The 21,475-nt window shown below is 38.1% G+C and overlaps 1 protein-coding gene across 1 annotated transcript; it reads left to right on the top strand.

Moving 5' to 3' along the window:
• The first annotated feature begins 8,646 nt into the window (after window positions 1-8,646).
• LOC127639221 (transmembrane protein 168-A) lies at window positions 8,647-21,198 on the top strand. Its single transcript, XM_052121129.1, has 5 exons — window positions 8,647-8,723; window positions 9,768-10,928; window positions 12,389-12,531; window positions 16,830-17,095; window positions 18,588-21,198. The coding sequence occupies exons 2-5, from the start codon at window positions 9,843-9,845 to the stop codon at window positions 19,133-19,135; spliced, it is 2,043 nt and encodes a 680-aa protein (XP_051977089.1). The 5' UTR covers window positions 8,647-8,723; window positions 9,768-9,842; the 3' UTR covers window positions 19,136-21,198.
• Window positions 21,199-21,475: the final 277 nt, after the last annotated feature.

Genomic DNA, 21,475 nt, shown 5'->3' with positions numbered 1-21,475 from the left:
AGTCGAGTCAATGAATTAAAATTGTAACCGTAAACTCAACATCAATATTTTATGCTTATATTAACCTTCACTACTAAGAAAAGCAATTTGTCAATATAAAGGCAACAAACTAATTATGAGTATCCTGCTGAACAAATTTCAAAGTGGTTTCAGAATGAAAGCATATGCTTTAGATGTATGAAGACAAAACTATCCTTCAACACACTTCTTATTTTTTTCTGATTTTTTCCCCTCCACTAAAACATACACCAAAGAAAGTGAAAGCTGCGTTAGTCATTACACATTTTGTATTATTATTTCAAATTTTTACTTTTTCTACTTTCTACTTCATTTTCAATTTGTCCATTCAGTTTAGTTTATCTAAAATTATTGGTGAAATACAGGCCATGTAATTAATTAAATACATTTAATACATGGTAATATTCATTCTATTTGTTTCCCTGTCTCAACCTCAGGACTCCTATCCTGAGGTCACCAGAACCGGCTGGAACCAGCTCCAACCCTGCTTCGTGTTAGACTACACTGCTACGTGTCTCTGAGTGATGATGACTGATAGCAGCCGGTGCCAGCCAAACATCATTTCAGTCTATCACAATAGACTTCAGAGGCTAAACTGCTGCCAACTCCAACCATAAGACATGGGATACTTCATTTGCCATTGCCTGAACCTTGGACTAAGGATAGACCTCACTGAAATTACCAGAAGGTTGAACTGCGAAGCACCTCTCTGATCTTGGCCAGCATCACCTTGGTCTATTGATGGACTACACTCTTAAATTGGAATACATAGACTATCAAATAATTGCCAACAAAACCTTCATCAGCCAACTAACAAGGACGACACATCTATGTAAACTTCAGCAGTTAATCCAGGATGGACTTCAGAGACATTAGTCATTAATCTTACAGTTCTTACAAAATCTTTGTTTAAACACTCACCCTTAACACTTACTTAGTTTAATAATTTTAAACCATGACTTGCACTATAAATACAGTACTGTGCAAAAGTTTTAGGCACTTGGGAAAAATGTTGCATAGTGAGGATGTCTTCAAAAATAATGCCATATTATTTATCAATTAATATCATACAAAGTCCAGTAAACATATAAAAAGCTAAATCAATATTTGGTGTGGCCACTTTTGCCTTTAAAACAGCCCCAATTCTACTCGGTACACCTGGACACAGTTCCCTATCTGTCACTCACTCGAAGTTGTGTTGATATAGTGACACTAGGGGTCGCTCTTGGGAGCCCCGAACACCTCAGATCTTTGAGAAAAGGCCTATGAGAATTGGCGAGTGGAATTTTCATGCCACTCCCCTGGAAATACGGGTATAAAACCTGGCTCTCAACCACTCATTCAGATTTTTACTTTGGAGGCGAGCGGTGTTGAGCAGCAAGTTCCACTGCCGTTCTGATGCGCAGTATCAAATACACAGAATGTATGATAGTAATAACTGTAGAGAGCACATCATTATGAAGACAAAGCCAAATCCCAGATATTTAGAAGCAATTTTGAAATTCCGGCCGGACACTTTTTACAGGTCTGAAAAAGAGGACATGTCTGGGGAAAAGAGGACGTATGGTCACCAAATGATCCGTCATTTTTTTGTTTGTTTTTTCATTGCATCATAAATGCCATGGACATGGCCGTACTCAAATCGAGTCAAGTCCGAGTAAAAATGCATGTCAGTGCATTAAAATGTTAAAATTCCATTAAAATCGGCTCATGACATTTGACTATCTGATGGGAAAAATGGCTGAAATTGGCAGTTCCAAACTAAACAGCTGGCTTATTATTAACCTCTACAACACATGCCACTAAACCACTTAAAAAAAAGTTTTTAGGTAACCTATGAAATGTGCTTCATGTGGTAGCATCAAAATTCAATGGTTTTATTCAAGTAAGTCAGATATGACTAAATTAACTTAACAAATGATTATTTTATTTTATGGGTTATATCAAGTAGCAATAGATCCATGCAGTAACACTTACAGGACATAATTTTTTGTCAATATGCCTGATCAATAAACTCAACAGTGTGGCAGTACATTGGCTCATACGACATCTATTTTGCCAAGGATGTAAATTAAATAGATAAATCCTCTTTGGAAAACAGAGTGACTGTTCATATCATTAGACTGAGATGCAATCAACCAGACTTCATTTTGGCAAGATGCATCTTCTCTTATTTCATGCCATAGCAGTGAACAGAAATCAGTATGTATATTTGATATGCCCCTTTTTTATGTGATGCTTCCGTACAGGTTTCCAGGTGGTGTGGAGGTGTACAGCTGTGCATAATTCATGGGGTTTTTTCTCTTTATTTTTTTCTTCAGAGGAAGAAGTGGAAGGAGTCATGTAGCCCACAGACAGTCCACAAAACAACATATTCATTGACTCCTGCATTTGTTCAGTGCCTTTTCAAATATGAAAATTCATAATCCTTCATATTTTCTTTTCAATATATCCTTATATTGTTCCAAACCTGTATGACTCTCTTACTTCTCTGGAACACAAAAGAAGAATTTTCTGAAGAATATACCACTGGTTGTTTATTTCAATGCAATAACAAGCAATTACTTTTATGGTGCCTTTACATACTTTTTTTTTGTAATTGCATGGAATTAAAATTTAACAGTAGTAAAAAATTATTTTGTTTTCAATGCAAGAAAAAAAAATCATGCATGTTTGAAGCTAATTAATGACAGAAGTTTCATATTTGGGGAACTATTCCTTTAAAAATTAGACCATTGGCTACAAAGATAATATGTGTGTGTGTGTGTGTGTGTGTGTGTGTGTGTGTGTGTGTGTGTGTGTGTGTGTGTGTGTGTGTGTGTGTGTGTGTGTGTGTGTGTGTGTGTGTGTGCTTATTTGAATTTGAATGACTCAGGAAGCAAATACATTGGACCGTTCAGAACTCTCAATTATACATGCAACCATCAAGGCTAATTAACAAAAAAGTAGCCCATGTTCTCTTTGTCGCACTTATCTTGTTTCTGCAGGATTATTCAGCCTATTTTATGAAGAATGACCTCGATATTTAATTCACAAAAAGGTGGATGTGGACTAATTGGGTGTATTTATAAAAGGCTATGATCCCTTAATGCACAGTTCTCCATTGCGTCCTCTCTATTACCGTGCGTCTATTACCGTAGAGTGAGGAGCAACTTCACACATTTGCTCACGCGCGCACACTAGGGATGGGCGATACCATTTATTTTCTTCTTTGATTCAATGGCAATCAAAGATAGACAGCCAGACAGACAGACAGGTAAGAAGGTAGGTAGGTAGGTAGGTTGTCACAACCGGTATAATGAGGATCCAAACTGGATGAGCGATGCAGAAAGTTAAAAACAAAAACAATCTAGGGAATGGAGCAGAGCGACAGAGGCTGCAGACTGGGTCATCAAGAATCAACAGAAGATGATGATCACAGATGAAGGTGGACGATGAATATTGTGAACAGCGATCCAAAGCAGGTAAGTGACAGTAGTAGATGAGAAGCTAGGTGATAGGTGACCAGTGAGCACTGGGAATAATGAGGTGGAATTATTTGGGAGAGGCACCGAACAAACAAAACAAAACAGTGTGAAAACTAGACCAACTGACAGAGGCTGACTGCATGGAGAATGCACAATACAGTCTCGCACAAGTCAGCAAACTCGAGGACAAAATACAGGGGGGAGAACATAGGGAACAAGTGAAACTAATGATGATAATAAGCCCACCAACCCTGCACTGACGAGCACATGGCCACGTAAACAAACAGGGAAACACATAGGGGAAAACATAACACACCACAAACAGAACGGACTCACCGTCAAATCACCCAGAGATCCCAACATTACCTCCCCTTCAGGAGGTTCCTGATAGACCAACCTGAGATGACGGTGGAAATCGTCAATGAGTGATGGATCCAGGATGTCCCAAGTTGGTACCCAACATCTCACCTCAGGACAATATCCCTCCCAGCCAATCAGGTACTGGAAGCCCCAAGGAGTGGGGGTTTTGCATGGATTGAGGGGGGAATGGATATAGGGTTTGACACAGGAAATGTGGCAGACCAGATTGAATCTACCCATGGAGGGAGGGATTTTGAGCCCCACTGCCACTGGACTCAAAATTTTAGATATGATAAAGGGGTCCACAAACCCAGTGGATATTTTGCAGGTCAAGTTCTTGAGTGAAAGGTTTTTGGTGGACAGCCAGACTGATTAACGATGTAATCCGGTGGGGGCACAAATCGACATGGGCCTTGGTGCGGTCACTGGCCTGGAGTAGAGCCCTCCTAGCACATGCCCAGGTTCAACGGCAGCATCTGACAAAGGCCAGGTCAGAGGGAACAGTGTCTTCTGGCTCCTGGGAAGGAAACAAAGGAAAGGTAACCAAGACTTGACTGGAAGGAAGACATACGCGAATTGTGAGCATACTCAATCCACGAGAGATGGCGACTTCAGGAGTCATGGATTCTGGAAGGCAAGACAACTAATAATTTGTTCTAGATCTCGATTGGCCTGCTCGGTCTGACCGTTAGTCTGAGGATGGATCCAGAAGAAAGACTAACAAATGCCCCTAGCTGCTGACAAAACTCTCTCCAGAAATTGGAAACAAACTGCTCCGGTCAGAGACCACGTCCACCGGGAGGCCATGGATGCAGAACACGTGGTCCACTACAGCAGCCACCATCTCCTGGGCAGAGGGAAGTGTGGGGAGGGGAATAAAGTGGGCTGCTTTAGAGAAACAGTCCACCACCATGAGCACAACAGTATTGATCTGGGAAGAGGTCTTGTTTCATGACTTTTCATGGAAAACGTGACTCTATCTACCCTAGCAACCAGGCCAATTGGTTGCTTAGGAAGCCAGACTGGAGTCATTCAGCATGCACTGAGTTCAAACTTGCGACTCCAGGTGAGGTGGTCAGCGTATTTACTTGCTCAATTACCCAGGCCCCCTCTAAGTGCTCTCTTGACCCGAGTCTCAACCCCTCACAAGACCGGCATCACCACCTGTTCAGGGGTAATAATGGCATTGGGGCAGGTCAGGCGCTCGGGCTTGTTAAAGACATGAAAGAGAGAGAATGGGCTTAGTGTTTTTGGAGCCTGGGCAATATTAGATCTTAAAATCGAACCACCCAAAGAAGATAGACCAATGAGCCTGTCGTGAATTAAGCCTCTTGGCAGACCGAATATATTTAAGGTTTTTGTGGTCCGTTAAGACCACAAAAGGTTCTTTAGCTCCCTCTAGCTTGTGACGCCACTCATGCAATGCCATCTTGACCACCAGGAGCTCTCGGTTACCAATGTCATAGTTCCGTTCAGCCTGCGAGAGACGATGAGATAAAAAGGCACATGGATGAGTCAAACTGGCTTGAAGAAATTGTTGTGACAGGACTGCTCTGATACCCATCTCTGATGCATCTACATCTACCAAAAAATGGCGAGGAGGGTCCGGAATGATTAAAATAGGTGCTGAAGTAAATAAATATCTAAGTTTGTCAAAAGCAGCCTGAGCAAGGGCCTACAACTGAAACGATTTTATGGTAGAGGTAAGATCCATCAGAGGAGCAGCATCACGTTTATAGTTCTTAGTGAAGCATCTATAAAAGTTAGCGAATCCCAGAAACCTCTGCTGGGCCTTGTGGGAATCTGGGATTGGCCAACTGGAAACAGCTCTTACCATACCAGGATCAACACGAATATCCTCAGAGACAACAAACCCCAAGAACGGAACCGACCATGCATGGAACTGACACTTCTACGCCTTGACAAATAGTTGATTCTCAAGATGCCTCTGCAGAACCTGGCAGACGTGCTAGGTTTGATCCTGGATAGACTGGGAGAAAATCATTATGTCATCCAGGTACACAAAGACAAACCGTTTAATCATGTCAAGCAACATGTCATTCACCAAGGCCTGGAAGATGTCAGCGGCATTGGTCAAGCCAAAAGGCATGACTACATTTTCAAAATGCCCCCTATGGTTCAATGATAGATTGATTGATTGATTGATTGATTGATTGATTGATTGATTGATTGATTGATTGATTGATTGATTTTAGTTTTTGGGTGAACTTTTCCTTTACAGTTTCCCATAAATACAGTGACTTCTTTTTTTTTTTTTTTTTTTTAATGAGGCTGTCTGCAAACATAAATATATTAAAAGAGATTATATTTTCAAATGGCTCCATCCTCTCTCTCTCTCTCTCTCTCTCTCTGTGTGTGCTTGTAGAAGTTTGCGTGGGAAGCAGCCTGCTTTGTGTTTATCCAGTCAGGGAGCTCCTACCTACGCAGAAAACTTGGAGAGAAAAAAATACCTCACTTTGAGGACTGATCATAAAGAGATCAGACCGCTTCACCTACTATGGCTTCACTGATTACTGTTCACTACCAAGGCTGTATGACGTGGGCATCTTGTTTGTGTCCATTTACAAGTCATGTTTTTGTTAATATAGAGGTATTGAATTTTAGGATATATTTTTAGGAGATTTAATGGAAGAACCATAAGTCAAGCACATTATCCATAGCCCAGGTTATCTCAGAAACCTGTCAAGAAAAAGAATGTGTTTTGTATTGCAAACTGTGAATAAAACATACAGTATACATTAGCAAAAGCTCTGGCACAAAGACATAGAATAATTAGCCCACTGAGAGCTCGGTCAATGATATTCCCTACTAATATCTATGGGTTAATACCATTTGATTTTGTGTTACTGTAGTGTCATACAACTGAGAAGATGTATGTTATATATATTTTTTTTAACCTCCAGACTCCTGGCATAATATACAAGAATATTAGGATCTTTAAATATGAGCTATTGTTATTTTTTTAACAAAGCATAAAACTTTTTTCCAGTCACCTTCAAGGTGATATTTGATTTTAAGGAACAAAAAGTCTAAGAGAACTACCAATTATGTAATTTTATCATTTTCTTTTGTCATGAAAAGGGCATCATTGGGTCAATTTAACTTAAATGAGGTTGTCCAAGGTATACAAATTTAAAAATGGTTTAAAACAGATTTGTCAATTCATAGACATGTAATATTTGATTTCATGTTGTTTTTACAAATTGTTTGAAAAACATTTATAGCAATTTATAAAAATAATAATAATAATTATTATTATTATTATTTAATTATTTTAAAATGTGGTCAATGTAAAAATAATAACAAATAGTTTCATTGAATACATGAGAGTGTACACAACTGCATCAGTAAAATAAAAAATGTATTAAAAAAACACACTATGATTCAAGATGAAATATATATATATATACATTAGGGCTGTCGATTTAATGCGTTAATTCTTTTTACAAAAAATAACACGTTAAAAAAATTTACGAAATTAATTGCACTTCCCCAGACCATAATAAGGAAGCGTCCTGAGAAATGCAAGCTTGTAATACCACCTGTTTACTCCAGAGGGCAGTAAGTGAAATTTCAGCTGTATGAGCAACGCACAGTTTATACAGTGAAGAAAACACTTCAGTAGGCAGAACAACACAAACATGAGTTACGTTCTTGCGTTCAAAACACTCGAAGGAGCGCAAATGTGAACTAAGGTATCTCAAGATGTGTTTAAAGATTGAGTATTAAACTATATTGAACTTGACACAACCTGACCTAAACATTTTATGTTTATGACACAACGCACCCGAGAAGCTACACAAGCATGTCTGACGCAGGGTGTGGCTGGACTTCCAAAATTTGGAAGTTACCCATGAATATTTAATCACGAATAAAATCAAAGAAATTTCCTTCAAACTTATTTATTAGTACTTCCTCACTAATTATTTCTTGTAGAGAGATTTAATTGTGACGTCGATATATTCTGGATATATTCTATATGTGGTCTGCTGGCAGAAACATTATTTCATTTATTTTGGAGTTGTCCCTACTCGACTTGTTTTTGGTCTGATTTCTGCAAGATTGTTAGAGATCATATTATTCCCAGCTTTCAACTTTGTTTTGAAAATGTTTAATTCAGGGTTTTTTTTAGCTATGACATGTCTCTTCATAAGGAATATTATTTGATTCATTTTCTGCTTTTGTTGGGCAAAATTTAGTATTCATAAATGTAAGTATGATGGTTATAAACCATTAGATTTAATTTTTAATTCAGAAGTTCAGCAATACCCAAGGACAATTTCCAGTTTGAGTAACAAGAAAGCTGTAAAGTGTATTGAAATATGTAAACAATTTGATATTTTTATTAAACTGTTTATTTATTTATTTTCCTTTTTGTTGTTGTTGTTTGTTTTAATATATATATATATATATATATATATATATATATATATATATATATATATATATATATATATATATATATATATATTTTTTTTTTTTTTTTTTTTTTTTTTTACAAATATCATGAATTTTTAAGTCAAGAATATCAAGACGTTTTCAAAGAAAATTGTTTCACTGCATATTTTTTTTTAAGAAATAACGACAGAATATTATTCAGCACAACTCATGCCAACATTTCTTTTTTCAAGAATGTTATCTTTTAATGAGACTTAAAAAAAAAAAAAAAAGAACTACATGACATACGTCATGAGTCCTGTTACTTTATATTATATTACACCGAGTTTAAAAAAAAAAAAAAAAAAAAATATTACACCGAGTTTACATTTCGCCTTTGACCCTCCTATATCGCCGTAGTTTGGAGTCCGGAAGCATCATGTCCATCGGAAAGCTAAAAAGTCTGTGCCACAAACAAATGTAAGAATCATTTTACTGTTATATATATATTTTTTTAATTTATTTTTTTAAATCAAATATGAACCAAAATACAAAAGGAATACGCTAAAACTCGTCTTTTGTTTTGTTTGATGTTTTCGTGCCGTCAGAGTCATTTTGGAAGTTTACTATATGCATCACAGATTGATTATGTGGCACTTTCACTTCTGACAGATGATAATCCTGAACTTTTAACTGAAGATACATTACATAAACTTTTACAGACACTGCCTTAATATATAACAGCTTATATGCGTCATTACTCAAGCAACCATACATAGATCTATACAACAATATATAGGCCTAATACTCATATAACCTTCACTGACAAACATTTCCTTATCTCTGGAATACTTTTTTATGCGTAGTTTCTCAGAGTCAGACAACATTTTAAAGTCATATTATGCGTCAGTATTATTCATCCCTGCATATTATTTGAATGCATTATCTAAAATATACGTAGCAGGACAAAAAATGTGTATGTATATTACCAAGTTTATATACATGATAAACCATGGCACTGCAATGTTTTTTTGTTTTTACCTTGGTATTCTTAGTAGCTCCTTAAGTGTAAATACCATAGTACATTAATATAGTGATTATTTACTTTCCTAGATACCATGATTTTACCTTAATAGTTCCATTGTCATTTTTAATGGATGTTTTACTGTAGTTTTTTCTTTATATGTCTTATTAGACATTCAAAATGATGATAATTTAGAATTATTATGTATACTATATAATTATTTTTATTTTCAAATATCCAAGTAGAAATCACAAAAAAAGAAGGTTCATAAAAATAACATTGGTCAGTGGTATTACAGTATAGTTCTGTATAGGTCTGATTAGAGATTCAATGTAATAATGATTAGAGATGAAATATAATAATGTATATTCAAAAGTCTTGTGATATTTAAGTTTTGAGCAAACATGCATGATCACTATGTTTGATGTAGTTTTTATTGTGTGTATAATTGAATCACAGACTTTAATACTGTCAAATCCCTTTTTCATCATTCATTTTAGTGGAATGCATACAAATTACCATTCCTAGTCTTGGAAGTGTGAGGCCTGAGCCTCTGTCTGCGTTTCTACTCAACAATGTCTGGCCAAGAGGAATCGGACAAGGGGGTGGACATGTGGTCCTCACTTCGCTGTCTGGGCTATCTGTCTAGCTTCAATCTTCTGGTCGCTGTGTGCTTTGGAATGTATGTACGATGGGAGCAAACTGCAGCGCCTATGATTCTGGTCATCTTCATCCTGGGTTTATTTGTTTCGGCCATAGCGTGCATCCTTTACTATTACTTCTCAATGGAGTCAGCCAGTCTAAGTCTCTTACACTTGTGGTTCGGCTTCCTCCAAGGTCTTCTGTGCTTACTAAATGGCCCATCTTTGGAGAAGGACATAAAGGAGCAAGTCACAAACTACCTGTTGCTTGCTAGCCTGGCCGTTCGGATGCTCTGGGCTCTGACTGAACGTCTATGCGGCAATGCTAAGAATAAACCGGTTGTCCTCACCTCATCCGAGCTTCTGGAGCTCCTGGGATTTGGCGTTGCAAGTGTCAGCTTGGTTCTTCACAAATCCATGGCCATGATTGCCCTGGTGTTTGCCCTTGCAGCTATCATCGTTAACCTTCGAATGAAGTCACCAATGGCGCTCCCAAATCTCACCTGCTTTGCTGTGATCACCGCTGTCACCTTCTTCCAGTCCCTGGAGATCCAGACCAACCCCTTCGCCCTGAGCTGCTTCCTTGGTCGCCTTATCTGCGAGCCCCTTCTAGACGTCTACTTTAGTGGCCTGTCGGCAACAGAACGCTGGAAGAAGTTTCTCTTGACTGGACGCCTATGGAGAGTTTCTTTATTCCTTTTGAGTTTCGTCCAGGTGGCATTCTTTGTACTGTGCGCCCTGAAGCTGGGTGACCTGAACGTCTGGTACCTGGTCATCCCTGGCTTCTGTGTCTTTGGCCTGTTCTGGATCTTGTGCCATGTGGTGTTCCTGGTGACACTTTGGGGCTTCCACACCAAGTTAGGAGAGTGTCAGAAGACATGGGCAGCCAAGCCCTCAGAAATGCTTAGTTTGGACCGAATCATGGCCTCTAGAGGCATGCGTCATTTTTGCCTCATCTCTGAACGGCTGGTACTCTTCTGCCTGATGTCCACCATCATACTGGGGGCTGTTTCATGGCAGGTAAGCTGTTTCTAAAGCATGTTGAATGCAGATGTTAGGTGAATGTCTCAAGACATGTCAAGAATATGATGGAAATAGATGAAAGATAATTAAGCATATTTTAGGACCATTAAGATGTTTGATTATTAAGAATTAAGCACATTTACTCCATCAATTCTTATTACCGTAATGCACAAATGGCTGAAATAAAAAAATAATGATCTATTATGTAAGTTGTAAAGTAAATGTACATCACGGTGGTTCTATTTGTTGTACTGAATTTTAATTTATGATGTTTTAAATATTGTTTAAATACTCTAATACACTTAAAAAATGCTGTAGTACACTGGTGAGAAAAGCAATTGAGAAAAAGTCAGATGCATAGATTTGTTATGGAATTGGGGATAATGGCATTGTGTTGGGGTTAAATGTGCTTAATTTTAATGGAAATAATTTGAAAATATCTCAGTGATCCTAATAATACGATTAATTTTCTTTACGTAAAATATATGCTTTGTTTTAATTTATCTTTCCATTTTAGGGTGAAATGTGACCTAGACATATTTTAGTAAGGTTTACCCTTTTGGAATTTAGAAATCAGATTTGTCTAGATAACATTAAGTGTGTTTACATGCATTATCTTACACGATTATGCTTGATAAGTAAACAATGTGTATGGTGACGTTAACACCTTAACACCGGCTTTATCGTGTTGTCAACAATTTATTGGGTTTAAGCATATACCAATTGACCCATGCATGTTTTTGCCCATTTCCACCATCTATGTTGCATGATAAAACACATTTTCTGGCGTTCTTACCAATGTGTGCACATTTTTTGTGCATGCCTGTTTACGTTTTGATGTCAAAAGCAGAGAATAACTAGATAGTTTGAAGTCTCATGTTAACAGTTTTCTTGTGTTAGCAGATTTTTTTTTAAAGAGCTACATGTAAACACTCATTAACATCTCAGGTGATCCAATCATAAATGGACAAAGGTAATTACATTTTAAATGGGGTTCAATGAGTCTCAGAGACACAATGTGATCTATTCACTCATGATCCAGCATATGAGACTAATGTAATATGTTTTACTTTTATTATAAATGTGATATTCTGAACAGTAACGGCATACTAGTGAGCCATACAGTCATGTCAAACTCTGGTGCACTTAATTATAAAGAGCAGTACTTGGAATAATATGTTCGGAATGGAATACTAGCATACTTACTGAATTCCATGCAGAATAAACTTTTGTTTTTACTGTGTGGTGTTTAATTCACTTACTGATATTTAATTCAATATGTGCCACCAAGTTGTCATTTTTAGAAATAAATTGGCATTTTGCATTCTTAATCCAATGTGTAAAAATGACGGTACAATCAGATAAGTCAAGAAAGAGTGTGTTTGGATATGTAGCCCTCCTTCCCTTTGAATCCACTTCAGAGTTGTTGATGACTTCAGAAGTGTTCCTCTCTGCAGGTCACTAATGGACTCTTCATGAGTCTGTTTTTAGTGGTGCTGCCACTGGAGTCTCTGGCCCATGGACTCTTCCATGAACTGGGCAACTGCTTGGGAGGCACCTGTGTAGGGTATGCGGTGGTAATTCCCACCTGTTACAGCAGGTAAATGCACATACGCGCACATACACATCAGAAACTCTACATACAAAGTTTTTTGACTTGAATGCAGACCTACATGGTCGCATGATCCCAGTGAATTAATAGAATTCCATTAACTTGCTGAAAGCTCCTCACCAGCTCTTACATATTATATGGTTTATGCAATAGACACTGTTGAGGAACTGGTTTTCTCAGAAACCAAATTTCTTGGAATCAATTCAAATGCATTTACATTTGCTTTTCATAATTTCAGCAGATGCTTTGATTCAAAGTGACTTTAAAATAAAGAAAACGCAAGCGATTTACCATACATGAGCCAACAGTATTCGCATATTACTCTGTTGTACAATATGGGACAGTGGCCATATTGTACAACACCAATTCTGAAAAAGTTGGGACAGTATGAAAAATGCTAATAAAACAAAACGTTGTGATTTGTAAAATATTCACCCTTTGCTATATTGAAAGCACTACAACAGCACATTATATGATGTTTATCCTTGTGAATTTCATAGTTTTTAAAAATTAAAAATTTAAATCAGATGTTTGCCATTACCATTCATTCCGATTTAATGTAACTCCGATTGTGTTTGGCTGAAAGAAGAAGGTCATATACAACTTGGATGGCTTGAGTGTGAGTAAATTGTGGGATCATTTTCATATTTGGTTGAACTAACCCTTTAACTCGCCTTTTTGCACATCTTTATTATATGGATGCTGAAACTTTTCAGTTCTCTGCCTAGTGTCCAGAAACCATTGGAAACCATGCTCCCTCACATTCTCCATATTGGATCTCCCTAAACACACGACAGTGCAAGATAAAATAATAGCGTTTAATAAACATAGACTATCACTGGCTCCGCTGGGAGAACCATATGCCATGCATACTGACAGAAAGAGGGGGTGTACCGGGCAGGCTGCCAGTCAGGTCGCAGATGATGATGTGAATTAGGATGCAGACCCACATCCTCTTCATGCTCAGTATTCCAGCACTCAAGAGAGGAGCCTCTGCGGGGAGCAGTACATGAGGGGAATGTAGCAGGGTGTAATCTTCTGTCTGATGGGTACAGATCATGTTTTTACCATGATGAGGGCCTCTTGGGAAGGTGAGGGGGAGGAGGGATGGATGGGGAACGCAGAGACAGTGAAACACTCAGGTTGGCGTGATCATCTTCAACAGGGAGAGCTAGTCTTTTTTCGCTTGACAGATGTTGCGACACCATTTTATCCACATATCACAGGAATGAGATCTGTCATCTTGACCATCATCCAGATGGTTCCACACCGGAATCATTTGAATAATTTATAAAAAACAGTGGGATAATGTATTAGTCTTCTTAATGGAACATCTTGTGTATCTGTTCTGATAAAGACCTTGTGGATAATAAACTTCATACTCATTTAAACTTTCATTTAATTTCCACTGGACTTGCCATAAAAGTCACATTTACCCTTAGTCATGATATTATTCTTATTGTTTAAAGAATAGTTCACCCAAATGTAAATTGTTTTCATTGTTTGCCTGACTGATTTATATCGGCTGACCGAAATATCGGTCACTAATTCCATGTAATGTGTGTCCAAAGACAAGATAGATGCTATCCAATTGTCATTGAATTATGTATCTTTCTAAACCCTTTCTGTTCAGTATAGCTGACACCTCCTGGTCATGCCGATATTAACCTTTCACCGATATATCGGTACTGGCGTATTTGTTTTTTTTTCAAAACAACTTTTTTCAGAACATATAATGCAGAAAACAATGCTTTAGAATTGTTTAGAATAACATAGTTTGTCCAGTAGAGTGCATTCAGACTCCACTATTTACAGAGCTGACTTTGAAGGATTTAAGCAGTGTTTTCTCAGTTAGTTACTTACTAGTTTGTGAAATACATACTGGAAAGTTAATAAACAATGACTCCATCAGTTTCCCTTTCCAATATAACATTAACCCTGTCCCTGACAACCATGTCATTCATGTTTATTACATCTGTTTGCTGTTAGCCAGCTAGAGTTTGTCAGTTCAGTCAGTAATGTAGCAGATTGAAAGGTAAACATCAGAGCATGGATACAATACAGAGTGGATACAATGACACCTGGGATAGAGAGGTTTGGCAACCTTGGTGTGCGCACATGTTAAGTTTGTACATAGATGATTTCAACCCTAAAGAACTAAATTGTGCCAAAAAAAATGACCTAAAAAAGACTAAAACAGCAATTGCGAGTGGGTGGCTAATGGGATTGCCAGGCTTCGGTCCATGGCCACCCCCTAGCTCCGCCACTGGGCAGGTGTAAATGCTTCTTGTTTTACATCCTGCTGCTAATTGACTGGCAGTATTAATATTGTCAGCATTTGACTGATATAAAGTACAACTGATATTTATTTATCCATTTATTTTATTTGTATTCTTTATTTAAATGGTCAGCAACTGACTGATACTGAACATAAAGTACTGATGTTTTTAAGCTATTTATTGTATTTTTATTTATTCTTTATTTATTTCTCAGTGTTCATTTCTAGAATTTGTTTACCAATGTATAATAATAATTCATCAAATATTCTTTGATAAAAATAGTTGTTTAAGAAAGCATCCTTCTGAGTACCTTTGCATGGTCACATTGGTGCAAAATCCACATAGAAAAGGTCTGTTTTCATTCCAGCTCAAAAATGTTCCCCCTCTAAAATCGGTATCGGTCTAAAAGAATCCCATATCGCTCGGGCTCTACATGAGTCAAACCAATACTTTACTCCCAACATGCAGTGAAAGGATCTGAGTGCTGAACTTTTTAATGGTCAGTGAAATCTGAAAATGTACCTGCCAATGGCTAATACCAGGCATTTTTAATCACTTAGTGCGGTGTTGTACTCTCATCGATCTTAGGATTTAAGAATCGATTGGGATCATTCAAATGAAGATTGCGATGCATCAGAAAATCTATTTTTACCCACCCCTTTTAAATCTCATTACTGCATAAGCATTTTCTTTGCCATCAAACTTGCTGCTTTTGACATAAATGGCAGCAAAAGGCATGGGGTTTGCTTTTATAGTTACCACATTTGTCATGCCAATTTTGAATATGCTCATGCACAACTAAAATATTAGAGCTTTGGCTAGGGCGCAAGATTTTCAGTAAGTTATGACTTTCATTTCGGTCTTTTCCTCACAAAAAAAGCTACATTATGTTTTCAGAAGTCTTTTAATTCTAGGATTTCATTTTAATTCTGTTTTGGAGTCTGACAGCCCCTGGTCACTATATGCTATCATTGTATTCTTCAAAATATTTTATGTTTTGTTCCACAGAAGATATACAATCACAAAGTTTTTGAACAGAGTTTTATTTTTGAGTGATCAGTTCCTTTTAAAAAAGATCTCTTGGTGTTTGGGAATAAGAAGCAATGAACCATGGATGGGTTTGAGCAGAAAGAAGTTGGCAAACAAGAAATGTTAGAATTTAGAAAAAACTTAAAACAGGAAAAAGGTTGTAGGCAGCTGAGAGAAAGAGAGGGAGGGATTGAAGCCTGACAAACATGCATAAAGAAGCAGTCATTTCCACTTGAATAGCTCAGCACCTGCCTATATAGTGTTCATGGGTCACTTTGCATTACATTTGCCATTTCAGTCTTGAGCAAGCATGACTACCTTTGGGAAAGACAGTTTCAGCACTGCCACCCAAAGGGCTGGGAATTGGTTTCATAATAAAAATTGTTCAAAGGTATGGTTGGGGGGTGGTCACAATAGTCTAGGTTCTTAATTGTTGTATTATTTTTAGTGAATGCTTTTCTGTGAAGTTTTTACAGCTGGGAGGCTTGGCGCGCTCTTTTAGAATGGCAGAACAGGTCAGGTCGACCCTACGAGGAGCTGCTGAATCGGGGCTCACATTTTCAAATGGATTAGTGCCATCCTTTCTCTGGCTTGTCTCTGTTCTTTTTTTCTGTATGGCTCAAGACCTCTTTATCTTCCCTATTCCTTTTCTATCTTTTTTCTTATCCTCCTCTCTTTCTGTGCACATTGGGTAAGTGTACCCTTAGATGGTCAAGGTGACCCAATTAGCAGTTTAGACAGAATGCATCAGCCTCACTTCTCCACATTGTTCCATTCTTCTCTATTTCTACCATATTGTGTAGTCAAGTGGCCAAAAACTCAGGGCTGGTATCCAGAAAGTTGCTGGTTTGAGCCCTGCAAGGAGGAAGCCATGAGCCCATGTCTATTGTGTCCCAACCCAGACGAGACTAATCCTTTAATAAGTGTACTTGAAGTTGATTGGCTACAAAAAATACTTACTGGACTATTTACTTATAGTGCGGATGGCCAGCCAGTGATGCTGCCTCCGGGGCAAGCCCATGATCTGCATTCCATGGCCACCCTGAATGCAGTGCAGCGACTCTTCTCCCACCACCTGATCCAGACTTTTGGATGTGACTACTCCACTAACCTGAGCCTGGACACCCTGCAGACCAAACTGCGCTCCTTTCTGGAGCTCTGTACAGCTGAAGGCCCACGGCATGACACCTACATCCTCTACTTCAGCGGACATACGCTTCTCAATGGCGACTGGGTCCTGGCAGGTGAGAAATTGGCAGTATTCACAATTGGAGAGAAAGGGGTAGGATAAACTAAACTAAATGAAATGATATTGTATAATACCCTACATACTCTATGTAAGTATGGGAAGACAAACACTTGTAGTGTAAAACATACTCTATACAAGAACGTGAACGCAAATGGTTCTAGCTACACAAGCTCAGTTTTGTGCATTTTTACGTTCCACAGTGTACTAATTCTGAAATTCTTCCACAATTTCTACTGTTGCCGCTAAGTGCACTCTAAAACACATTACCATTGTCCGCTCCTATGTCAGTTTTCTCTTTCACAGCTACTACTTTTTTGGCAGTTTGAAGAGTAACGTCGAGCAAGTAGAAACCTTTATAGCAAGCTGTCTGAAAAATAACACATCCAGTTTAATGGCACAAAAATTTCAAGCTAACTCTCCCCCATAAGTATTGAGGTTTGTTACCGTGACCATAACCTTGCATTTAGTATGTTCAACAGGATCACTCGCTTGCAATGTATTGGCGAAGCATTTAATGTGAAGCAATGTCACATTACGAAAGTACAATAGGTTTCGAATGCTGCTTTCATGTTGTGTTTAGGGTTATTAATTGTTGAAAATGATTTCTTGATTAAAATGTATGATTGTAGGCCCTATTTTAGCAATTTAACGTATAACCATGGAAAACCCATTGATAAAGATTTCCTAGGTTTCTTTTTTTATTCCGATTCACAAGCTCTTGTTTCTATTCCGATACAATTTGTGGTTCAATTGCTATTTATTTAACAGATAGTATAATAACAACACAGCGAATCGATATCGGGATTGTTCAAATGAAGATTGAGATTAATACAAAAATCAATAGTGATACCCAGCCAGACCAAAGACTGAAATAGTTTCTGTGTGTGATGCACCAATCAGGAGATTAGATCAGTTATTTATAGGGCCCTATCAGTATTAAAATGATAAAGTCAATTCAGCCATAGTCCCATGTTCAGGTTATTGTGAAAGACCAGGCCATTAATGCTTTTATTTAGGCCGCGCTTTAACAATTTATCACACTGCAAGCTCTCCAAACTGTAAAAAGGTATCTTGGCTCTACCTCTCTACTGTGCTTTATCTTCCTGCCTGTGCATGCCTCATTTTTCTCTGAAAGGTATTAATCCTTATGAGCAATATGGGGTGTTACAGCCTCTGTCATACTGTTTGATCAGACTGGGTCGGGAGAGGAAAAGCCAGGAGTTTTTGTTCGGTATTTGCAGTCTTCCCGCTCAATAGAGCAAAAGTGTCAGACTTTTTACACCTTTGCTGTGTTTCTCACACTGTCTCTCTTTGTCTGCTTGCAGCAACAGCCCATCACATTCATGTCAGCACTTTCAGTAAAATGTGAATGGGATTTTCTTCACCGCATGCAAACCAATAGAGTTTTACTTCATTGGATTATTGTGATATGTCATTGGTGATCAGAACTTGCTCATCTCAAACAAATCTAACCTTTCTGTTCACAGGCGGTGAATGCTTGCGTCTTCAGCAGATTCTTGACATGTGGCGGGAACGGAATGCCGGCTTCTCCTCGCGCATCATCCTGGTTCTCGACATTGAGAATGCAGTGCCATGGGTGAAGGCTGTGCGGAAGGTGGAAGGGATGTATGTGGCAGTTCAGGGAGCCAAGGTGAGCCCTGCCTGTGACACGGAGAGCCAGGAGGCCCCACGCCTGGGAGACTTTACCACTGAGTGGGTGGAATACAACTGCAATCCTGACAGCGAAGTGCAGTGGTCTGAAAAAGGTCGGGTAGCCACTGCAATATATGGCGTATCCAAACCTTGGAGCGACTACGCCCTCCACCTGCCCACCGGGAGCGATGTTGCCAAGCATTGGAAAACACACTTCCCCAAGGCTACTTACCCATTGGTGGCTGTGGCCAACTGGTGCTGTGGGCTCAACCTGCTGTGGCTGTGTAGCGTGTGTTTCCGTTGTGTTCGGAGACTGAAACTCTCTTGGTTTCCTCCTAATGTACTAGACACCGGACAGGGAATTAAACTAGTACGATCATAGTCGGCGAATTACTTTATTTTTACATGATGTACTATATTTTGCCTTATATCATTTCTACGCCATTTTCTTGGGATATCCATTATTGGTTTACGTGCTTTTGGTACATATGGACAGTAAAATGTCATTCTGTTAAACTGTGTGCCGTGTAATCACAATATAGCCTCTGTCTTGACTAAATTGCTCAGTATTGAGACTGTAAGTGCCTTGGGTTGCCTTTAAAAGAAAGCTGTTAATTAATTGCATTTTAAGTGCTTTTGTTTTGGGTTTGGTTTGGTACGGTACATTTGGGTTGATGTATTAAGCCGTTTGCCAAGTCAACATTTGTACCATAGACAGTTTTGACAAAGGGGAGATCAGCTTCGGATGAACCCTGTTCCTCCCCTAAAAAGCCACAAGGGTGTTTACATGAGCCAATACATGCAAGCATTTTTGTAAACTACCATATATACCTTAAGAGATGCCTCATCAACAGAACAGTCAATCTTTAATAAAGAATGTATTTAAAATAAGTGGCTTTTAGTTGCTACAGGTATGTAGGTGTTGCACAGTGTGTTTATACTGAATATCTGCTCTGTATAATAATGTTTGAGGTTGTGACCGCATTGACAATGTTTTGGTAATAATTCAGAAAATAATTATTAGAAACTGAAACCATATCAGTGCTGGTAACAGCAATAAGCAATGCTAAATCCAACAATTATTGGTCATATTAAAAACTTTTATACAGTGCCATTCAAATGCTTATATTTTTCTTTGTTCTTATTTTTTTCCCCATTACAAATTATGAAAAATTAGTTAGCATAATTTGAGTGAGAAGTTTCCTTGAAAAATAAAGACATTTTAGGATTTATTAATATTTTGTTTGATTTTACATGATTTATATATATAATTACAAATTAGAGTGTTAATAATTTGAGTGAAAATTTGTATTGGAAAATGAACATGAATCTCAGAATTGAGTAGTATTTGGTATGTCTCTCTTTAGCTTTAATGATAGCATGCACTCGAGCTAATGTGGACCAAAAAATTGTGCAAAACCTGATGATCCATGCTATCCAATGTGATTTGAGAACATTTCAAAGGACATCTTGTGTGCTTCAATGGAAGCAAGGAAATCTGACCTTTTCTACAAATGAGGTAACATGAGGACTAAGTGCAAAATCTTAAATGTATTATTTCTTTGTTGGAAATGTTTCAAAACACAAAGTCAATTTCACGTTTAAATTCGATTTTAAGTCACAGATTTTCAATGTGATCTGTTTAATGGCATTGTACCTTTCTGTTATGTCATAACAGGGCCGCTGATATCATGGAAATGGCCATGTGTGTTCATTCTTGTCCTTTTTAGAATGTGACCCCCAATCTCACCACGGTTGCACACGTCTCCCAGGCAACATTTTAGAGTCGCTTTCATGCATTTTATTAGTTCAGCACAGCAGGTGGGACAACTACGGCTACATCAAGGCTCTTTTTTTTTTAGAGTCCTCTTGGAAGAAAAAACTGCTAGTCTCTTAAAGGTATGGAGAACATTTATGTCAGTTTTAATTGCCTCCTCTCAAGATCCCAGTTCTAGAAAACTGACATTGCAGAGGGCATCTATGTAAATCGGAATTTATTTTTGCCCGAGCTGGAGCACTTGTATTAAAATTAATAAAACATATGGGAAAGCCCAATATGGCGGATTAGGAATAGGAAGTCCCTCCTCACAGGTAAAAGCGCCAATGATCTTTTAGATACAGACATAACCTGTCAGTGAACTCGGGAATGTGCATGCACATTAGTTGGAACAGCCTTTTAAGCGTTTACATTTTTATTGCATCGAGATCAGAGCTAAAGAAGCACAATTTATGAAGCCAATCGTTGTCAGATTTGACTGCTGATTTGACATATGTTATTTGATAACAAGGCCTTAACCATGTCTTGAACATTGGGGGGACAAAACCATTTTGTGGGTGGGGGTCATGTGTGTTGAGGTCACAAATATAATGTTCGTCTTTGGTCCTTTAATATAGTAAAGGTGCTGAATGCTTTCTTTTTTTTTTTTAATAAAGGCTTGACATGTGATAAAGGCCCAAAATTGTATAATTTTTGGTTTTAAAAGATACATGTATTTTTAAAGTTCACATAGTACAAGACAATGTAGATTATGATTATGTTCCTGCAACAACTGAATGACAATTAGAAAGCAGTGCATAATGGAACTATGAAAATGATATGATGGGAGGGGGGGGGATTGCCTGGGAGTGTTCCCAAGATGGCCACCGAGTGGACAGACTTGTCTTGAAAGGGACTTTGGCTCAGGTCAGTGATTCATGTAGCAGATATGATTTATGTATTGAT

This window comes from Xyrauchen texanus, chromosome 47 (assembly GCF_025860055.1).
Source record: "Xyrauchen texanus isolate HMW12.3.18 chromosome 47, RBS_HiC_50CHRs, whole genome shotgun sequence".
NCBI classification, from domain to species: domain Eukaryota; kingdom Metazoa; phylum Chordata; class Actinopteri; order Cypriniformes; family Catostomidae; genus Xyrauchen; species Xyrauchen texanus.
This window is presented reverse-complemented; position numbering and strand designations above follow the sequence as displayed.